This window comes from Pleurodeles waltl, chromosome 12, assembly GCF_031143425.1.
Source record: "Pleurodeles waltl isolate 20211129_DDA chromosome 12, aPleWal1.hap1.20221129, whole genome shotgun sequence".
Lineage (NCBI taxonomy): Eukaryota > Metazoa > Chordata > Amphibia > Caudata > Salamandridae > Pleurodeles > Pleurodeles waltl.
In genome coordinates, this window is record NC_090451.1 from 673802723 (window position 1) to 673823716 (window position 20994).

At 43.0% G+C, this 20994-nt stretch overlaps 1 protein-coding gene across 2 annotated transcripts in view; it reads right to left on the reverse strand.

Annotated features, from left to right (window-relative positions):
* The window catches only part of LOC138268707 (retinal guanylyl cyclase 2-like), a 145059-nt gene that overhangs the window by 91404 nt on the left and 32661 nt on the right, over positions 1 to 20994 (reverse strand). Inside the window, exons 3-4 of one of the 2 annotated variants that reach the window (XM_069218625.1) lie at positions 12278 to 12579; positions 10438 to 10789 (exon numbers count right to left, since the gene is read on the reverse strand). In XM_069218625.1, coding sequence (XP_069074726.1) covers positions 10438 to 10789; positions 12278 to 12579 — 654 coding nt within the window. Of the gene's footprint in view, positions 1 to 10437; positions 10790 to 12277; positions 12583 to 20994 lie in introns of both variants that reach the window. The other variant, XM_069218624.1, reaches the window with a different exon arrangement.

The window sequence follows — 20994 nt, forward strand, 5'->3', positions numbered from 1 at the left end:
AAGTATTAAATGGACGTGTAAAAGCTCAGTGCATCCACAAATGCACACAAGAGATTTAGAAAGGCACATACACACTCCATGTATTCACACATGGACAAGAGAAAGTACATGTGAAAGACCTACAAATTCTATATACTCATAGATAAAAAGGACACTGTTGGAGGGATACAAACATATTTATGCACTTGCAAGTTATCAGTGTTTGTGGAGGACACCCATGCATTCTGTTCACATATACTAAAGCAAGTTCGCATAGAGATAGGCGAGAGTGTCACAAGTATTCAGGTAAGCTCACACCTGTACAGGTGTTGGAGTATCAGATCGAGACAGTCATACTCTATGCATCAGCACCTGGACAGGAGACAACGGAGTGGAAGATATACCAGCCCTGAGCATTCACTCCTGGATAGGCCTTTTTTGCCCAGGTAATAATCAAGCCTGTAGAACTTGTACTAAGAATGACTTTGTGGAGTGCTGCGCATTTCATGTTTTTGGGATACTCACTGAACAGTTTTTTTTTTTTTGCGCACAACCATATAAATTAGTCTTGAATATGTGTAAGGTGCTTTTTATCTATTACTTGTTTTTAACTAACTATAACTTGCACCCCACCAGCCACTGCTTATGTCCTCAGATATTAGATCACTGATGATGTTCTATGACATAATTGATGACATCACTGATGACATCTCTGTAGGAAATTACCCTCTTTTTGGCATGTTGCCCCCAATTTCTGCCTGATGTCAGTGTGTTTTTGACTGTGCCACTGGGATCATGCCAGTCAGGACCCCAGTGATTATGGTTTATGGCCTGTTGTCAGTGTGTTTCACTGTTTTATAAATTGTCACTGGAGTCCTGCTAACCAGAACTCCAGTACTCATGCTCTCTCTGTTTCTAAATTTGTCACTACAGTTTAGTGACTCCATATTTCACTCCAAATTGGAACACTGGTCTCCTCTTATACAGTACATAGGTACCCAGGGCATTGAGGATTCAGGGGATCCTTATGGGCTGCAGCATTTATTTTGCCACCCATAAGGAGCCCATACAAAAGCTTCTTCAGGACTGCCATTGCAGCCTGTGTGAAATAGTGCATGCACTATTTCACCACCATAGACACTACACCAGGTCACATATCAGTCACCTATATATCAAGTCTTCCAACCCTGAAGGCTGGGTGCAAAGTACCTGTATGTGAGGGCACCCCTGCACTAGCAGAGGTTCCCCCACGTTTTCCAGGCCCATTTTCCCAGACTTCATGAGTAAGGGGACATCATCTTACGTGTGCACTACATATTGGTCAATACCTACATGTAGCTTAATGGTAACTCCGAATATGGCCATGTAAGGTGTCTAACAAATGGGAATTGTACCCCAATACTGATTCCAGAATTGGTTTTACAATCCAGTGCACTTTGGGGACTCTACCATGGACCCCCAGTACTGCTAAACTAGCCTTCTGAGGTTTTCTTTGAAGCCACAGCTGCTGCCACCTCACAGACAGGCTTCTTCCCTCCTGGGCTTGAGCAGCTCAATCCCAGGAGGGCAGAACAATGCATTTCCTTTAGGAGAGGGGTGTTACACCCTCTCCCTTTGGAAACAGGTGTTACAGGCATGGGAGGAGTATCCTCTCAGAGCCTCTGGAAATGCTTTGAAGGGCACAGATGGTGCTCTCCTTGCATAATCGAGTCTACACCAGTTAAGTGTCCCCCAGTCCCAGCTCTGGTGAGAAATTAGACAGAGGAAAGGGGAGTGACCACTCTTCTGTCCATCACCACCCAGGGGTGGTGCCCAGAGCTCCTCTCGAGTGTCCCTGGATTTTGCCATCTTGGAGTCCACGGTGGTGGGACACTCTGGGAGCATCTGAGTGGCCAGTGCCAGCAGGTGATGTCAGAGACCCCTCCTGATAGGTGCTTACCTGGTTAAGTGACCAATCCCCCTCTCAGGACTATTTAGGGTCTCTCCTCTGGATGTTTCTTCAGATTCGGATTGCAAGACTCCAGCAGGAATCCTCTGCATCATTTACTTCATCTTCTACTGACGGATCAATCGCTGTCTGCTCCAGGAACTCTACAAAACTGCAACAAAGAAGCTAAGACAAGTTCTGCAACCTTGTAACTTCAGCTCCTGCCAGCAACTGCAACAGTTTCCAGTTTGAGGACTGCCTGTCTTCAGCCTGCACCAGAAGAACCAAAGGAATCTCCCGTGGACTGATGGAGTCACTTCCCCGCTCCAGCAGGCCCCTCTCTGCAGTGACGACCGGTGGCTTGGACCTCCTCTCCAGATGACAGCCGTGGATCCAGCAACATGGGTGTTGGACTAAAGTGACTCTGGCAGTCCCACTGTCCAGCTGTCCAACTTTGGTAGAGGTAACAGCTTGCCTCCTTACGCAAGACAGTACCCCCGTGCACCGTGTGACTTGCACTTTCTAAGGCTTGTGTGCAACCTTCCACAAAGTTCTTCGAGCACAGAACAACTTCGGCCCCCAGCCTCCATCCTGCTACGCACAGCTTCCTGAGTGGTTCTCCGGCGGCATGGGAATCCTTTGTGTCATGCTGCGTGGGCCTCCATTTGCACCTCCTTTGTCCTTGTGCTGTGGGACTCCTGTGCGCACTGCCTGGTCTTCTGAGGGCTCTCTGAGTTGCTGAGAACTCCCTCTGTCTCCCCCTCCTGGGTAGAGGCCACCAGGTCCCTCCTGATCTCGGGCAGTGACATTTTCCGTGACTGCAAGCTTCGAAGGTGCCACAGTTTTTTGGCAGAATCCAGCGACGTAAACCAGACTGCTTTCATCCATCCGGCGTGGGCCATCTTCTGCACCAATCAGGAACCCGCATCTGTCTTCTTTGGTGTAATACTGACTTTGTCTTCTCACTGGTAGTTCCATTTATGCACCTTCATGCGCGTTAGCAGGGGTTCCTGTTCTCCCTGGACTCTTCAGTGCTTCTTGGACTTGGTCCTCTTCTTCCACAGGTCTTCAGGTTCAGGAATCCATTGTTGGTGTCTTGCAGTCTCTTCTGGTTCTTGCATAATCGTTTATCATAACTTCTTGTGTGTTTCAGGAAACTTACTGTGATTTACTCCTGCTTTCCTGGGCTCTGGGGTGGGTTATATTACTTACCTTTGGTGTTTTCTTACACTGCCAGCGCCCCTCTACTCACTACACTTGCCTAGGTGGGAAACCGGCTTTTGCATTCCACTATTTTAGTATATGGTTTGTGTTCCTCCTGGCCCATTGCAACCTATTGTGATTTTCACTATTTGCACTGCTTTCTGACTGTGTACTCTCCTGTTTTTGGTTACTAGTGTATATATTGTGTATATTACTTACCTCCTAAGGGAGTATAGTCTCTAAGGTATTTTTGGCATTTGTGTCACCAAAACAAATTACCTTTATTTTTGTAACACTGAGTATTTTCTTTCATGTGTGACTACAGTGGTACTGCAAGAGCTTTGGATGTCTCCTAGTTCAGCCTTGGCTGCTCTGCTACAACTGATACACTGACTGCATTTCACTAATAAGGGATAACTGGACCTGGTATAAGGTGTAAGTACCTCTGGTACCCACTAAAAACTAGGCCAGCCTCCTACAATCTCAAATGACATAATTGATGACATCACTGAGGATATCATCCAAGCTTCTTTTGTACATACTCTATAAACAGTAGTATTTTAAATAATGGTAGCCACCATTTTTTTGGGCTGCGATCCTGCAGGATTGCGACAAACGTTTCTGATATTTTTTTATTTTGTTGGCCCCTGGGGTCCCCCTGCCCCCCCCCTAATGGAGCCGAAGGGGAAAGGGTATCCTTACCGTGCCCCTTACGCTGCCAGCAACATTTTTCTCATGTTGCTGGCAGCCAATCAGAAAGCTCACTTCCGCTGGAGTCTGAATTCCCCAGGAGCGAGATGCCTCAAAGGACAAAAAAACATTCCCTGGGCCAAACAGAACTCTTTGGCATTCCGTATGACTCTTGAAGGACTCTTGCGGACCCTAAAGTCTAGACATACTAATATTTTTAAACAATAACTTCTCAAAAACTACTGAAAATGTATACACCAAATCACAAAAAGCTCAATCTGTGGACCAATCTATCCTCCTGCCAAATTTGGTGTAATTCACTCCAGCAGTTGTGGTAGTGCTACCTAAAGACATCTTTGAAAAATACACAGGGATTTTGCATCTTGGGACCCCCCTTTTCTCAGCCTTCACTTTATGGATTACCTCAAAACTGTACATGTAAAAATTAGGCAAAAAAAGAGCACTTTTTTAGGAACGTTTCGTGGAGATTTGTCAAACGGTGCCAAAGTTATTAGCAACACAAAAAAAGCATTTCTTATGGAAACACTGCCCTAACTATAACCAACCAGTGGCGACATATATATTCACTGCAAAAAAAAAAAAAAAGATGGGACCTTATAGTTAGGAAATAGAATTTTAAAAAAACATAAATTCAGAAGTTCAGAACACATATATATATATAGATAGATATATACATGAATAGTTGCCACTGTGTTGTTATAGTTAGAACCAGGTTTCCATAGGAAATGGAATTTATGTTTTTTTTTTTTTGTTTTGCTAATAACTTGCGCGCCGTTTCACAAATCTTCATGAAACGCTCCCCAAAAAAAGACACACCTGCAGCCAAAACGCTGAACAGATTTGCATCAAAATTGGTAGAAAGCTAGAACTTGACCCACAAAACATACTTTTGTGATTTTGTGTAAATCAGTTCAGGAGTGTTTGAGAAAGTAAGGCTTATTGATATCTAGAGAAGGGGGAGTGCTACAGGACTGGCAGATCAAAAGATAAGATCTGATTGGCACATCAACAAAGATGTTTGACAGCTGGTTTTGAACACGCAGGGCTCAGGTGGCAGGGGTCAGGGTAGGGATACCCTGAGCTCATAGGAGCTGTGGGTCGAAAAACATATTTTTTAAGCAGAACATTAGTAGTACTGTGGCAAGGTTCCTTAAAAAATGAATGTCCATGGAGTGTGATTTAATTAGTGATGTCATCAATGATGTTATTGAACAAGTGATGTGTGATGTAATAGGTGAAATCATAAAGAGTACATGTGGGGAGTTATAGCTAGCTCAGTAACGTACCTGGGGATTTTAGTGTTTTCTTTCTTGGTATTTTCTGGCATTTTACATAACTATAACCTCACTCCTACGTTTTTTTAACATAAAGACATTAATATCAGACCTAATTATAATGTGTTGCAGAGTCACCCTCCAAACTGTTTGCATTCATCCCTCCTGTTTTCTGATCCCATTTATGCTGGCTTAAAGATTCTGCACACTTCACCATTGCTAACCAGTCTGAGGCCTGCATTGTAGCCTGTGTGTACAGTTGTAAACAGCCATTTCGACTTGCTGAAATAAGCCTTTTGCCAGGCCTAAACCTTCCTTTTTAAAACATATAAGTCACCCCTAGGGTATGCCCTAAACAGCCCTTAGGGCAGGGTGCACTGCATTTAAAAAATTAGACATGTAAGTTTAAGATTTGCAGGTCCTGGACTCGAAAAGCTCCTAAGTTAGATTTCTACTATTGCAAAGCCTGACCTTGTTACACTAAATAAAAAATAATGATTGATTGGGAGCAGGTAGGAAAGTCAGATTTGGTGTTGGAGGAATTGTTATTTAGAATCCTCTTTTATGGTAAAGTCAGATTTTAAGTGTCACCATTCTGAAAATGACACTTTTAGAAAGTTGGCATTTTCTTATCCTAACCATTTGGGGTCTACAGTGTGTTACAGCCTGTTTCTGGGTCACATGACCAGATGAAGTTGGCATTTGTGTATTTTTCTCCAGACAGCATCACAATAGAGGGTCTTGATGTTGGCCGGATGGGCCATTCTGGCTTAATCGATAGTGGAGCTGTCACCTACAACACTTGCACTTCAAAGGCACTGGCCCAGCTCACACACAAAGGACTTCACATGAGCCATACCAGTCTATTGCATCCCCAGACAGACAGAGACCAGGGCAGTGAGGCAGGAAATCCCAGACACCTCTGTAAGGATAATCTCCAGAAGCTTCTCTCACTTCACAGTGGGAACCAGGTATAAAAAGGGCTCTCTCATACACACTCTACAGATCACATCTGGACCTTTGAAAGGCTCAACTGAAGGACTGCTCTGAAGCAAGAAGGACTGCCCAGGTGATCTACTGCTCTGCCATCAAGAGGGACTGCTCTGCTGCCTTGCTACCTGAGGAAGGATGGAACCTGCACCTTGAACCCAGGTCCACCAGAATGACCCCTTGGAAGTGGGGATAAAAGTTCTCTGCCACCCTAGCTGTGTTCTTCATGAAAATGACGAAGCGCAACGCATCCCGGTGCAGCCCTTGCAGCTCGTTATAGGAACCCATGCAGCACTATACAACCTGATGCAGACCTCACATCGCAGCTCTTCATCAAGGACATACGGTATAAATCTGTGATCCCTGTACCTGGCCTGCATCCCATCATGGTTGGGTTGAACTTGTGACTTTGTCCAGGTCCAGCGCAACCAGAAAACCACAGTAGGCGCTTTGTGCTTTTAAGCACCATTTTACTTAAGTCTTTAAAATTGCATATCTCTGCTTCTACTAATTGGATTTTACCATTTTGGCGTCAAATAAGTTATTAGAATTTACTCTACTTTTCTAAAATGGTGTGGGATTTTTCTTGTGCTTTCATTTTATTACTGTTAAAGTGCTGCATAAATACATTACACATTGCCTATAAATTAAGCCTGCCTGCTTTTATGCCAAGATAACTGAGGGTTAAGCCCAGGTTAATTTAGTGACTTTTTGTAGGTTCAATGTGACGAGGACTTTGTTTGTTGCTTGAGTGGTGTTTCACCCTCCTCAATCAACAAACCAATTCCTCACATAACATCACTTTCATCTTTGGGTTTTCAGTGATTTTTTAGGGTTTGTTTTAATGTGAAGTATCAAATTATTATCACTCCTAAACATAATGTCAATTTAATCATAGTTTTTTCAGTGAGTATGCATTTTTTTCTTACACAAAGTATGCTCTTACTACCATACCTAACTATAACATCACTGGCCTATGTTAGATGGGATGTTCACCAACCTCACCAGGGGCTGCCAAAACCTCCCCCTCACTGGGCCCAGTCAGCCAATGAGCATGCTCATCACAATATAAAGGGTTGACATTTTACTTAAGGTAGGTATATTGGCTTTACCAAGGGATCACCTCATCAGTATATAAAAGACAGGGGCAGGTCTATCAGCTTTGTCAGGGGATGGCCACATTATTTAACAAGGTAAACCTATTGGCTTTATCAAAGGGTGACCACATCAATATACAAAGGCAAGCTTATTGGTTTTGTTAAGGAGTTACTACATCCATACACTAGGAAAGTATTTTGCTTTGTCAAAGGGTATTCCTTAGGCCACATTATCAGCCATAATACCAACCACAAGGGGTCCCTGCAATCCTTAGTTGAAAAGCAAAACGTTCAGCTCTGGGAATGTTAAGAAACACCATAAACTTTTCCTGAGGCCATGCTGTATATGCCATAAAAACATATGGTTACTTTTCATAAATGATTTCTGGGTACCGCTGCCCTCCTTGAATCCCCCACAATACTTTTGCACCATGGTGGTGCTCCTGCCGTGATTGGGGCACCAAGAAGCAGAAAAACATTTACCTAAATTAGCCCATATAGGGCACTATGGGGCAATGCTTGGTGGGAGCAGTGAATAACAAAGGAGCTGCGGTGGATGAACATCTTTTTGGAAAGTTGTGTGAAGATTCGTCAAATGGCACCAAAGTTATTAACAAAACAAAAAACGCTCTTCCTATGGAACATCTGACCTAGCTATAACTACAGAGTAGCAACTGCCACTGTGTTTTTTATTTATATTTATGCATGTATCTATGCATAGCTATCTATATACCTATACATAATAGATGGATGGTTGGTTGGATGGATGGATGGATAGAAAGTTCATGTTTAGGGGTTTGAAACACATTTTAGCAAAATGAAATGGTAGATTTCACAGGGAACCATAACCTAAGGAACATAATTAATGGTTCAACATGCAATATGGATTTCATCATCATATTACCCCAAACCACTCTGCAGAGCTTTATCATGGTCAAGTCTAATAGCATTGTGCAGCATGGAGGGCCAAATTATGCAGCAGGCCCCGCTCCCCACACAATTTATGTGGGACATTATCTGAAATAATATTTTCAGCCATATGAGCTAGAAACAGCATTAAAAAAAATTAAAATTACAAATAATACTGATTAATATTACGTAGAAAATTATAGGGGGAAATGGAGTAAACCCATAACTATGGATTAACAGTGGAGCTATAAAATCAGGTATGTCCTCTGGACCTCACTATTGTTTATATTTTAGCAACAATTTATTCATGAAAGATCAACAACACCTAAGTATTTTAATTTCAGTCAGTGCCCATTGTTATCTGCACTTTGAAGAGAGCATTTCTTTCATGGCAATTATCCTAAAATACATATAAAAAATACAAAATGGGTAAAATAATATTGTCATATATTGGCATCTTGGCACCTGGACCCATTGATGGCAACATTATATCATCATACAGTTACCAGTTTGGTATCCTCCCCCTATACATTTAAAGGAAGAGAAAGCGAGTGGGGGTGCAAGAGGATGAATTACAGGAAACTATATTGAGGCTAATCAGTTTGTAAATTTAACCAGAACTATTTTCACATATTTTCAGTTATGATTTGTTTTAATACTGCATGTTTTTTAAGCTGGAAAATGTGCATTGAAAGCAGCACTAATGAAAACAGTTCTAAACTGCAGTATATTATACTAATTGTGAGGCTTAACATTGACTGAAATGTGCAATACACAGTGATATAATAATTTCTGCAAATTATGGAAAATACATGTCCTGACATAATCCCGGTGAAAATACTTGTCTTGAAAACCTACCAGTTTGTCCAGTAACAATAACCAGACATGTAATGTACATTCAGTTGGAAAACATCTGTTGGAGTGTTGTTATGATTAAGATTAAAAACCTTTAAGAGACAACACTGAAATTTGGCAGGTATGGTCACAAATACAAACATAACATCCTCCTGCACCAGTTCACTGTTTTCTGCATTTTAGACATGCTCCATACCCAGACTCGCACCCACATATCTATTGACTTGGGGCCTGATTAAAATCTCAGTGGATGGAATACTTTGTCACAAACGTGACAGATATCCCGTCCGTCGCATTACAATCTCTATAGCATATAATGGGATTGTAATATGGAGGACAGGCTATCCGTCATGTTTGTAAAGAAGTATTACCCTCTGCCAAGATTTAAATCAGGCCCTTGGTTGTGCCTTCAAGCATTTGGCAGTAGACATGGCCAGGGCCTATGCCCTGTGCAAAACATTCCCACACTGAGACATCGTTAGAACGTTCTAAAGCCACTGCCTCGTTAATGAGATATAACAAAGAAAAATAATACATGTAGAGCAAATTCAGTACCCTTTTCAACCAATATTACCAAACGTAGGTAACTTTCCTATGTAACTTTCTCATCTTAGACATACTAAAAATGGTACACATTTCCTCAGTGTTGAAAATAATAAATATCCCTAAACACTGAGTTGACTTTTGCCTCTCTACTCATGAATCTCCATGAACCCGTCCTGCTTCTTCAAAGACCTTCCAGACGCAGAATCCATGAGCCAAGAGCTCTTGGCACGCAATATAATGCCCTTGGTGCTGTGAGATGACACTGCATGATAACCGTTCAAAGACACACACAACTGGTTTTTGCTGATAATAACGCGACTCTGGATATTAGGGCAGATTGGATACTGTGTTTCACCCAAAAGTACAGGTGATTAATAAAGTCACCAAAGGAAAATACTGTCTGCTCAAGATCCCACAGGGTTCACAAAAGGAGTGAGGACACTAGTATCAGTCTCCCTCCAACACTGATCAGCATGGTTCCCTGAGGGTTCAAGCAAGAAGGGCTAAAATGGTGACAGAATATAAAAAACAATAAGATTTTGCAGCTGGGTAAAAGTCAGCTCTGGTAATGTGTGATTGAAGGCTGTCACTAGTTTCTCTCTAGCTACCTTTCGGGCAACAGGTTGAAGAGATTTCATGGAATGGCTGACGTTGGGATGCACTCCTTATTTAGGGCAAGCACAGGCTGGATGCTAATATTTACTGAAGGGAGTACTGCATTAACTTATATCTGCACCACTTACTCTTGTTGTGCCAGCCTAGGGGTGTATGGCGAGGAGAACCTCTATACCCAGTGCATTACAAGGGTCCTCTGCCTCATGAAAAAGGATGATCTTCCTTGATTAAAAGACTAGTGGCACCTCACAAATCTTCAGATGGTTTTTATCTTGTTAATAATAGACACTTGTTAGGTCTGTGTTGAGAAGTCTCTGGGCTACTCACTTACCTCCAGTGCAGATCATGCTGGGGTCAAACCAGCAGTTGGAGTCACTTCCAGGACTGAAGCTGTACGGGAAGTGGATGTCGTCAGTGTAAGTGAGCATTCCCCTGGCAATGTTGATGAAATGGGTGGGTCGGAGATAGCGATCCCGACCATCGGTGTCCAGCAGTATATAGTCGGTCAGTGGGTCACCATCCTCGTCAGATGTCACATTATGGCTGAAGCCCTCAACCATGAGGTTGTGGGCATTCTGAGCAATGCTGGTGCCCATCACCCATTTGCCCTGCACCCGGGCACCCTCCACAGCTTTGGCTAGGAAGTAAATTGATGTATAGATGGTACCGAAGAGGGGAGAGACCTGTGGAAAAACAACATTCATTTACCAAATCCAGCATTTGCTCTATGACTATCTACAATTTACAAGGAACCCAAATACAGTGGGCACTCAATGTCCACATACATAATACTCTATTCCCCTGGTCACACAATCTGGGTAAGTGGTGAAGCAGGGATTAGAATTAGGGTCCACTGATATCACATTTGACAACTCACCAGTAAACCAAGCTTCTTCCACAGAAAATACATTTTTGTTTTAGTCTGCATCACTACCTAATACCATTTCATTCAGTGGACAACATCTCATTTACTAGATAGCACATACTGGACTGGACCTTATTTCTATCATTAAACCCTCTCTCCTCCTACATAATATTTGCTGCATCAAATCCCCGTGTCCTCATTTGCCCACATCATTTGTACTTGCCATAAGTTTTCCACTCCACTCCGCTTGCTCCATCAAATCACATGTCCTTCACTTGACCACAAAGTGGCTACATCCCTCTTCCTCTCGTGGGCCACACCTCCTCCTCTAAAACACATCTCCTCCATCTACAGACACCCTCTCCACTCAACCATACCTCCTATGACAGACTACATTGCCCCTTGATGATGCTGACTTCCTTTCGCATTGTACATGCCATGCACTTCCTATTGACTGAATCCAACTGTAGATACAATTTTCTCAGTGGCTGCATCGATTCATGGTTTTATTTAACACTATTTCAATTAAATTGTTGTTTATTTTGAAATGTTTATAAGCTTTAGCAATATTTAAAAACAAAACGTCATTAAAATGCATTGCTTAGAAACATTTTGTAAGTTCAGAAGCATTTCATTTTCATTGAAAGGTTGAAGTAATGTACTAGATACTACCATGTGTAACTCTTGCCCAGTAGGCTACTAGCACTTCTGACTCACTTTCTCCTACGCTAACTGTGCCTCTGTTCCAGTTGTCTGAACCCATTGGTCACAATCACAGATACTATAACTCACATAGATTGCACTCTTTCTTTTCTCTATTGACTAAAGCCTCCTATGCTTCTTCAACTCAATTGGCCGCTTCGGCAACTTTCCCCATGGGTTACACACATCTCTGTGCCTTGTTGTTATTGGCATGATCACTTCTTCGGTCCCTTTTCTCATTTCTGTAGCCTGTTCTGCATCACCAGTGGTTAAAACCCTTTCTGCATGTTTTCTTTTGGTTACAGCCACATTTTCCTGGGTGGAGCTTTATTTCCCATATTAACTATATTCATATTAGACTCCTTCCTTGTTGGACAATCGTGTTTACCTTTTCTCTGACTGCCTACTGCCACTACTGTGTATGCACTTTTTAACTGCAACCCAGCGTGCCTTATAGTTAAATAAGAATTAACCATGTCTACTTCTTGTTACAGCCACTCGTGCCCTTTCACCCATGGGTCACTGCTACCTAGAAGTCTCTTGTCATCAGTATTTCCAAGATGATGATGGTCTTTCCCTACCACTCCGGCACACCCTTGATTACCTCTTCTGCATTCAGTCCAGGGGGGATCTCGCCATTGTTCTGTGCCTCCTGGAAGGCGTCTTCAAAGGTCCTGTCCTTTGAGTCGATGGTGATGGTAAGGACGGCGTCGTAGGCCCTTCGTAGCTGGGTGTTGTTACCAAGGAGATTATAGGGTATCTGGTGATAGGGGAGGCTGTAGTGCAAGGTGTCATAGGGGAGGAACACATAGGAGCCATCTGTCATCCGTAACTCATCTGCCTTCTCCAGTAAGATTCTTTGCTCCTCACCACCAATCAGCACGGAATGCATGCAGAGGATGATAACTGCTTGGGGAAAACAGAGAAAAGTCAGAGTCATGCTGCTCCACATTCATGATATGTCTACACAGAGAGGGCACCTACGACCATTCACTTAAAGGTTCATACTGTAATCTGCACTCAAAAGTTAGACGTATATCACCAGAGGAGACGGTGACTCCAACATGTACAGGTGGAGAGGCAAAGACTGGACGGCAGTGTCTACTCTAGGTAAGATAAGGTAAGAAAGGCTTCACTGCAAGTTCTGCGGAAGAAACCAACAACAACATTTCTCCTGTTTGAAGGACACTAGCCTGCAAAGTGAAGTATTTGCGGGAGAAATGTCATGCAAAAACTGCTTTGCTGAAATTTCACCCACACAGGGCTCGTGGTCCTTCTTAAGACTTCACCCACAGCATTAAAATGCCGGGCATACCTATGATTGACATGCAATATGTGCTGGCTTATGCTTTATTCTGAAGACCACTTAGAACCAGTGCAAGGGAATTGAGATGACATGCTTGAAAAGAGAGGCTCATCTAAGCACTAACATTTATTAAAGTGCTGGAATACGAGCAAATGTGAAAAAATAAATGCTTAAATAAAACAGAAAATACAGAACAAATCTTCATCTCAGGAGGACAAACCGTGAGCTGCTTTAATGGGATAATGTTGACTTATTCTATCAACTTAATTGAGTGAAAATATTAAACTGCTCTCTGAGTTTCACAATGCAAACTACCTACAAGATATTTCCTGCTCACCACATATGTTCTGTAGAGACTTTTACTCCATTATTTCTCAAGTCTTCTGCTAGAAACAGTGATATAGAATTTTCTTCACTAGTTGACCCTTCCCTCGCCATATGAATGTATCTCCACTCTTTCATAATCCCTTTTGTTTTTGTTTTTTTACAGATGCCCAACTCTAGACTCAATGCCATTTGGACTGCTGAGAACTTGTCTAGCTGATTCCTGACTACGTATTTGACATGAATAAAATTGTCAAACAATTTTGCATGACGAAGTACCCATACACAGATAAAGGTTCGAAACGTCAACCGCTTTGCAATGCTGCATTTCATTTAATCTTCAGTAGTAAGAGCATACTACGCATTTGTGTGACTGCTCTTGCTCTGTTACATCTTCACTAGATATATGAACTGTCAATTCATGGATCCCCTGCAGATTTGTGAATCCAGAGAAGATTTGCATATCCAATAAAAAATAAAAAAACACAGCGGCATTACACAACATGTTGCATCGAGCACCCAGCTGGAAAAAAGAAAAAGGGCATAAGGAGGCAGATGGAACCTACATAATCCACAGGCCCATGAGGGAGAGCCCAAGGTACCCCTTGCCAATAAAACAGATATTAAAAGCATGTATTTCTATTGCAGGGTTCATGAACTGAGAATAGGATTTATAAATGCTGAATTGACGAATAATGCAAAACAAAATTAAAAAGTATTCAGTGCACTACAGCTGTGGTTGGTCAATGTTCACATATGGACGTTGGGAGCAGGGCCTGACCTCAGTACAATCCTTGCTGCCAACCTCTGTGGTAAGAAGGGGCCCTGCAGAGAAACCTATGCAGTGCATAGCTGAAGGTCTTATGCAGCAAGGGGTAGGTCACATGCTGCGAGCTGGAACCAGCACCTGACTACCTGCTGCCTACCACTGGTTTGCATAGCTGAAGTCCAATGCGTAGAAGGGGCTGGCCTTCGGTGGAGGGTTGTGTGCTGACAAGAATTGATGCCCACTCTCACTATGCACAGCCAAAAGCCATGTACAGTGGTGATTGGCCAACTGCTGAGGGTTGTGTGCAAGGGCTTGCTGAAAGGCAGGCCCTGGGGCCAACCCTCCTTGTGCATAGCTGAAGTCCATGAGCAGAGGGGACTGGCAGGCAGTCACCTCTGCATATGGCCTTCAGCTGTGTACCTGGTTGCCTGGGCGTAGGGAACTGTTCTATGTGGGTATAAGAGCCAAAAAAACAAAAAGCACTGCAGAAAACAAAGGTTAAGGTAAAGTAATGGTTCCTTTGGTTCTTTTTTTATTTTTATTTGTAATCTTTTATTTGGAAAGGAATGAAAAATAGTTACAATCATACATCACTTTTGCACAAAATGTAAGAGTTCAAAAGATAATTACATAGCCCAATTGGCCTAGAGGAGGGAAGCTTCCATCGTTATGAATTGGGGGGAGAGCCTGGGTTGATTAGACATTAATGGGCCAGGATCCAGTCCTGAAATTGCCCCCATATTGCCTTCCCTTCATTCCTAGCCTGTCTCCCCTTACGTTCATACAATGCTATTTCCAGGTGATATACAGACAATAATTTGCCCAGCCATTGCTGCCAAGACGGTGTATATCTTCTGCATGGTTGAACTTTACTTGCTTGTTTTCTGGATAAGGAGCACCTAGCTTGATGATCATACCGGCAAAGAGCTTTCATTAAAATCCCGGTGCCTGGTTTACTGCCTAATGCTCCAATACTCGGTTCAGAGCCAATATCTTGCTCCCCTTGCACCCTCCTCTTGCTTAGTTTTATTGGGTGTAATCAGGCAGCGTTACAGGGGCCTCTTCCCCCTTGCGGCGTTTCCTGCTTCAGCCCAGCCTCAGAGTTAACAGGCCATCATGGCCCAGCCTCGTGGAAATCCAGCCTGTGCTCAGGGCTCGAGCCGCCCTGCTCCAAGGCGGCTCTTTATTTTGCAGAGTTTCTGGCACGCGGAGTTTCTTGAGCAGCTGCCGCTGCCGCCACGATAACCTCCGCTCTAAGGCGAGGTCCGCCGGCATGCTGGAGATTGACGGCGGTTTCTCTCCCCCCCCCCCGTCTCTGTGTCCAATGCTGCACGGACACATACGCGGCGCCGACTGCAGCCTCGGGATCCCGGGTGGGCGGGGCAAACGAGCCTCGCAGTTACGCGGCAACCATGTTGCTCCCAAAGGTTCCTTTGGTTATAACACATTAACTTAAGATTATGAAAACCTTACACTGAAAAAACACAATTAAAGTGCAGTTATAGTTATGAAATAAAACCAAAAAACAATGAATTTCACAAGTTATGGTTAGGGCCACAATTCAAAAGTAGTACTACAGCCATGTAAACCATAACTTGCACAGCAAATGCAATGCTCCTGACTGCACCATGTTTAGACCAAAACACAACAGCACAAAAGCAAAATGTAATTAAAAATACACATACTCAAATCAACAAATAATACTACATTTATAGTCACCACTGTCAAAGTGGTTTGGGTTATGTCATATGCAACCCCACCTGTAAGATGATTTACAACTTTTTGTAACTGCATCTATTTCATTAAGGGTGAGGTTATGAGCAAAGGCCAACTGACAGAGTCTGAAATTGTATGATACAGTCAATGGCTGCCTGGTGCAAATACAATCCATACCATGACGTGCACCCAGATTCTAAATGAAACTATAGTGATTATCAAATTCCATGCAAAACAACTTAATATAAAATTTGGTGATGAAGTCAAATAGCTGATGGCCTGGAAAATGGAAACTGAAATGAAAAGGCGATTATGACCCTGGTATCCAAAAAGCAGGATGCACAATAGTTAATCCAATTGAAAAGCTATAGATACTTGTATTAACAAGTATAAAAATGATAGCACCCAGTAGTTTGTAAAAAAATATATAGTTGTTTTACTTTCACCTAGGACTGCAAGGTAACTAGACACCCACCTTACTAAACTATACATCATTAAATTTCTAGATCGTTCTGAAGACACCAACCCTGATGGGGTAACAAATGTTTTTTTGTGAATTCCACAAGAACCTAAGTATCCAGGCTCTGGCAGATGTCGTTCCCAGATGTCTCAGCCAGTGGTCCTCTTTCTTGGGGCAGAGTAGGTCCATAATCCAGACTGTTCTCAAAACAAAAGAAGAATTAACTATGCCCTTCTGAGCAGTGATAATAAAATCTATGCAAAGTTAATACCTTTATGGTTGTTACTTTTACTGCTTTGAGGGTCAAGGGTCATAATGGATTTATACCATGCAGTATCCTTCAACCTAACTCAAATAATCTATTGCCATGAAGCCTATACAAATAATGAAGCATTAGCAGTACTTGGCCTAGCTAAAAGTTTGGAAAGCTAATTCTGGGAGGAGGTAATTAGTTATATTTATGAGTACCGTTAGAGTGCAGGACTCATCTTAACTGTCCGTAATGGCTGATTAGGTTTACATTATGAGTGAGCCTTGCAACTAATGAATAAGTCATCTTCTAAAGTTATTAGGGGTGGGCAGTGAGCGGTAGATTACTCCACTTGCCAACGACTGCCTAATTTCCTTTAAGTGGTGTCCACCACTCTTCACAATATGTAGCAGATAATATCTCTCTGTTCTCATAAGCAGGTTGACAGCCAACTTAATGAATGCTTCTCTTCAATAGATTTTCCTCAGTGGTAACTGAAATTAAGCTGTGTGTGCTCACGCATATTATATCTGAGGAATCAAATTATGCAAAACGTCTTGCAGGTAGTATATTTAAACTAATATGCAGGGCTTTAAAAACGCATCAATAAAAGTAAGCTAAGGGGCAGAGTAAAGCTCTTTCATAGCAAAACTCAATTCAATAAAAATAATTATTCTGCCTTTATTATCATGTACGTACATAGTGAGAACTTGCGCGACCGTATTCCGCAGAGAGTGGGTATAGCGGCCCAAAAGGCATGCAGTGTTCACAGACCGCAGCGCTAGACTGGAGGAAGAAAACATCTTCCCAAATTCTTCCAGCCTTTTTGATTCCCTATCAGGGGGTGCGGAAGGGAAGAGGAAGCGTGGATGACAAGACTCTCAGGTGTGGGGTTTTGGGACAGGAGTTTAGGGTCGTTCTGGGCAGGCCGATGGTGGCGTGTGATAGTCCTGTTCACAGGAGCCCCTGTGTTGGTTTTGGACCAAGTACCCAAAAGGACATCGGTGAGGGCTTCATTGAATGGCAGAAGGGGCTCACATGTGGAAGCCCCTGGCTGAAGCACCTCCGTCAGGAGATTGGACCTGACCAGTACAGTAGGTAGCTCAAGGCCAAGGACCTCAGCCGCCCTACTGACCACCATAGCAAAAGTCGCTCCCTCCGCCGTAGCCACGGTAGAAGGAGACAGCATGCCAGCGTCTGGAGAAGTGTCCAGTCCACTGTCCTTGCTCAATTCCTGTGCCCAGTCCAATGATGGGTCATCCTGGTATTCATAAGGGTCCAGGGACCCCTCCAATCCTTCCCTGAATTCGTATCCATAAGGAAAACAGTCCAAATCTGACCTGGGGTGAGTAGGCCCCATCCAAGACAGAGGCGGTGTCAGCCGGCGCGTTCCGACTCCATGTCATCGGGGATAAGGATCGGGTTGACGTCGATGGTGGGCACCATTGACGTCGGGAGCGTTGACAATCGAACCAGCACCGGGGAAGGTCTGAGTGGTACGACTGGTGTTGGTGTTGATCCGGAGGGAACCCGAAGGCCCCTCAACCGAACCCCTTGGGCCCGAGGGGGCCGTATCGGGGTCAGTCCACCCAAAAAAGAGGCGCATGGACTCATAAAACTTCTTTAATTGGGCAGGGGTCACTCAGGCTCCCAGAAATTCGGGGAAGCGTGGAGCGGACCCTGAAGCAGGCTACAAAGATGGAGGCCTTGAGTGTTGACGCTCCTCCTGCGTCGCATCAGCCAAGCAATGGAGTGAAGTCGAGGAGGCGATGGGACCGCTTCGACTTCTTCTGCTTACCTGTGCCCAAAGACTTGGAGGAAGAAGAATGGTGGCGGCTCCGGGAATGGTCTCGAGACCTTCCCCTCGAGCGAGACCGGGTCCTATGTGGAGTCGAGCGCCATGAGATTGAGGGACCGCTACCTCAAGGCCTTAGGGTGCATGGCCCAGCACTCGGAGCATGACTTCGGGTTATGGTAGCGCTCCAAGCACGACAAACAGACCAGATGCAGATCCGTCACCAACATAATGCGGTGACAGTCCTCGCACGGCTTGAAACCGGTCTTCAGGGACATTTCGATGCACCAAAAACTCACCAAAAAACTCGACAAAACAGTCGAACTCGGTCAAAAAGAGAGCAGATTGACTCTCTCTGGATCAGCATGTTGCGCGGAAAGAAAAGAACTGACGTAACTGTGCTGAGGCGGTGTCTATGTACAACTCCCGACGTCATCACAGCGACTATGACACCAATGATGCCTCCGGAGTCGACCGACACCACCTACCGACGCGCAAGGGTTGCTTGAAGGAAAAATCTCCGGATCCAGTCTGACGCCTGGGGAAAATTCTAAGGTAAGGAATCTGTAACTAGAAGTCTCTATCAGATATGTATCCCAAGTCATCGGAACTATACCTGAGAAGTCTCCTGGAGTGGTGCTGATAGAGTCTACATTTCAACACAACCTTATCCACACATTACCATTAGTTTTGAAAGTTAGATTTTCTTTAAGATGCCCTTCTTAATACTGTCATACATACAACAAACTAAACAAACACAAGACAACATTTTCTTTTCCATTTTCTACAAGTTAGGTTCTTAGCCATCATAAAACCACTGCTTATCCAATGCTCATACGTCCTGAATCTGTGAGAGCAAAAAAAGCCAAAGGAAAAAAAGTGCTTTACCTACCACTACAGCTAATCACACATATGTGCCCAAAATGGCACTACTCTCCCACATACCCAAATGGTATGATCCAAAGATCCTTCAACTCATTTTAAGAACAAAGAGATGAGAGAGAAAAACAAACGGACCATTTTCACCATAACCAATATACTCTAAAGATACTTTTCTGAGTAAAAAGCACATGTTCATGTCTATTCACAATATGAAAACAAAATAAATAACACTCTTTCCATTTATTCTTCATATTTTCAATACTTCTTATTAAAAATCCGACAGGAGTCTGGCAAAAGTCTAACTTAGAGGTTAGTAGGTTATTTATTTACTATCTTTTATCTAGAATGACAGGAGAATGTTGTATTGACTGTTACATATTTGAAGAAAGTGTATTTTTCAACCTTATACGTCTTTGGACTCCTTTCATTGACAGCTTGTATTAACGTTTTTCATTGTTATTGATGCAGCAAAATAGTCTGAGAGGGATCACGAGGGAGCATTAGTGCCTTCTATCCACTAATCCTGACATTTAAATCAGTGGACTGACCATGAATATTTAACTCAGGCCTTTTGGTCACTAGTATATATATATTTGTCTTTGCAGATCATGCCACCTAACAATGTTAAAGGAAAATTAAGGATAAGTGGCTTAATTTAAATACAAAAAAATATATCACCCGAAGACTAATCTGACATTTAGTATGAATATACTAAACATGATTGAAATATTAAGTGAATGTGTGTTTGGGTGTGCAGTCTGAATGGTAACTTAGATTTAAGGCCCATAGCAGCTGTTTGTCTAGGCAATAACTGCTTGTTTAGCGACGACTACTTACACCTTAATTTGACAATAACTATTGGTCAGATGACACTTTATAGACTGTGGTGCAAAGGATTTGATGCATACGCTTGACTGTCAATTGGAAATATTAATAAGTACCCCTTGCTGCGCCGTATTAATCATTGATGACTAAGGTAAATACTATTGTAAATGTATGGTAGTTGGAGTTTTTTTCTTTAAAATGCTTTTGACATGCAGTCATCCAACAGTCTGTCTATAGGGTTCAAACTCCCTGGCACCTATGCTATCCTTCTCCTTATTTCACAATATTTGATAGATGTGGTGTGTTTTCCAGCACAGAAGAGTTTTGACCACTTTTTTTATACTGCTCTCTAGCAAAGTACTCAGCTCATCTTGAAATGGGGTTTTATCCTAAGTGACATCATTTCAACATGTATGCCTGTTGTTCCCAAGCCAAGAACAAATTGGACCAGCAGTAAGATTATGAGCCTGCCCCCTCCTTTGAGAGTCAAGTGTAGGCTCTAGGACTGAGGCAGAAAAGCCAGCTGCTGCTTGGACCCAAGGAGGAGGTGGACTACCTTGTGTGCTGAGAATGAGCCCAAATCCATCTTAAAGAACTGCTGTGGCTCGGCTGCTGTGAGCACTGCCGTGATGGCCTGCTGCCAGAGAAAATGAAATCTATACTAAATTGATGAGCTGCCTAGCCCGATCCACGATGCACCACACTGAGAGCAAAAATGCTACTTCTTGTCACTCTGAACAATTCCCCAGCACTAGAGTACCAGCACTGCCTGCATCTAAGACGGCAAGGTGAAATTGAAGAGTGAAAATTAATTAAAGTGTGGTAGTCTGTTCATTCAGAACCTAAGTCGATTTTTAAGCATACTCTTATGCATAATACCAATGTACGTTCTTCCCAGAATGCTGTCATTTCTAGGATTCCACTGGCTCCATCCACTGTTAATACCTTTAAATTAAAATCCAATGAGCCAAGGAAATTTCAGCCACTTTTTCAA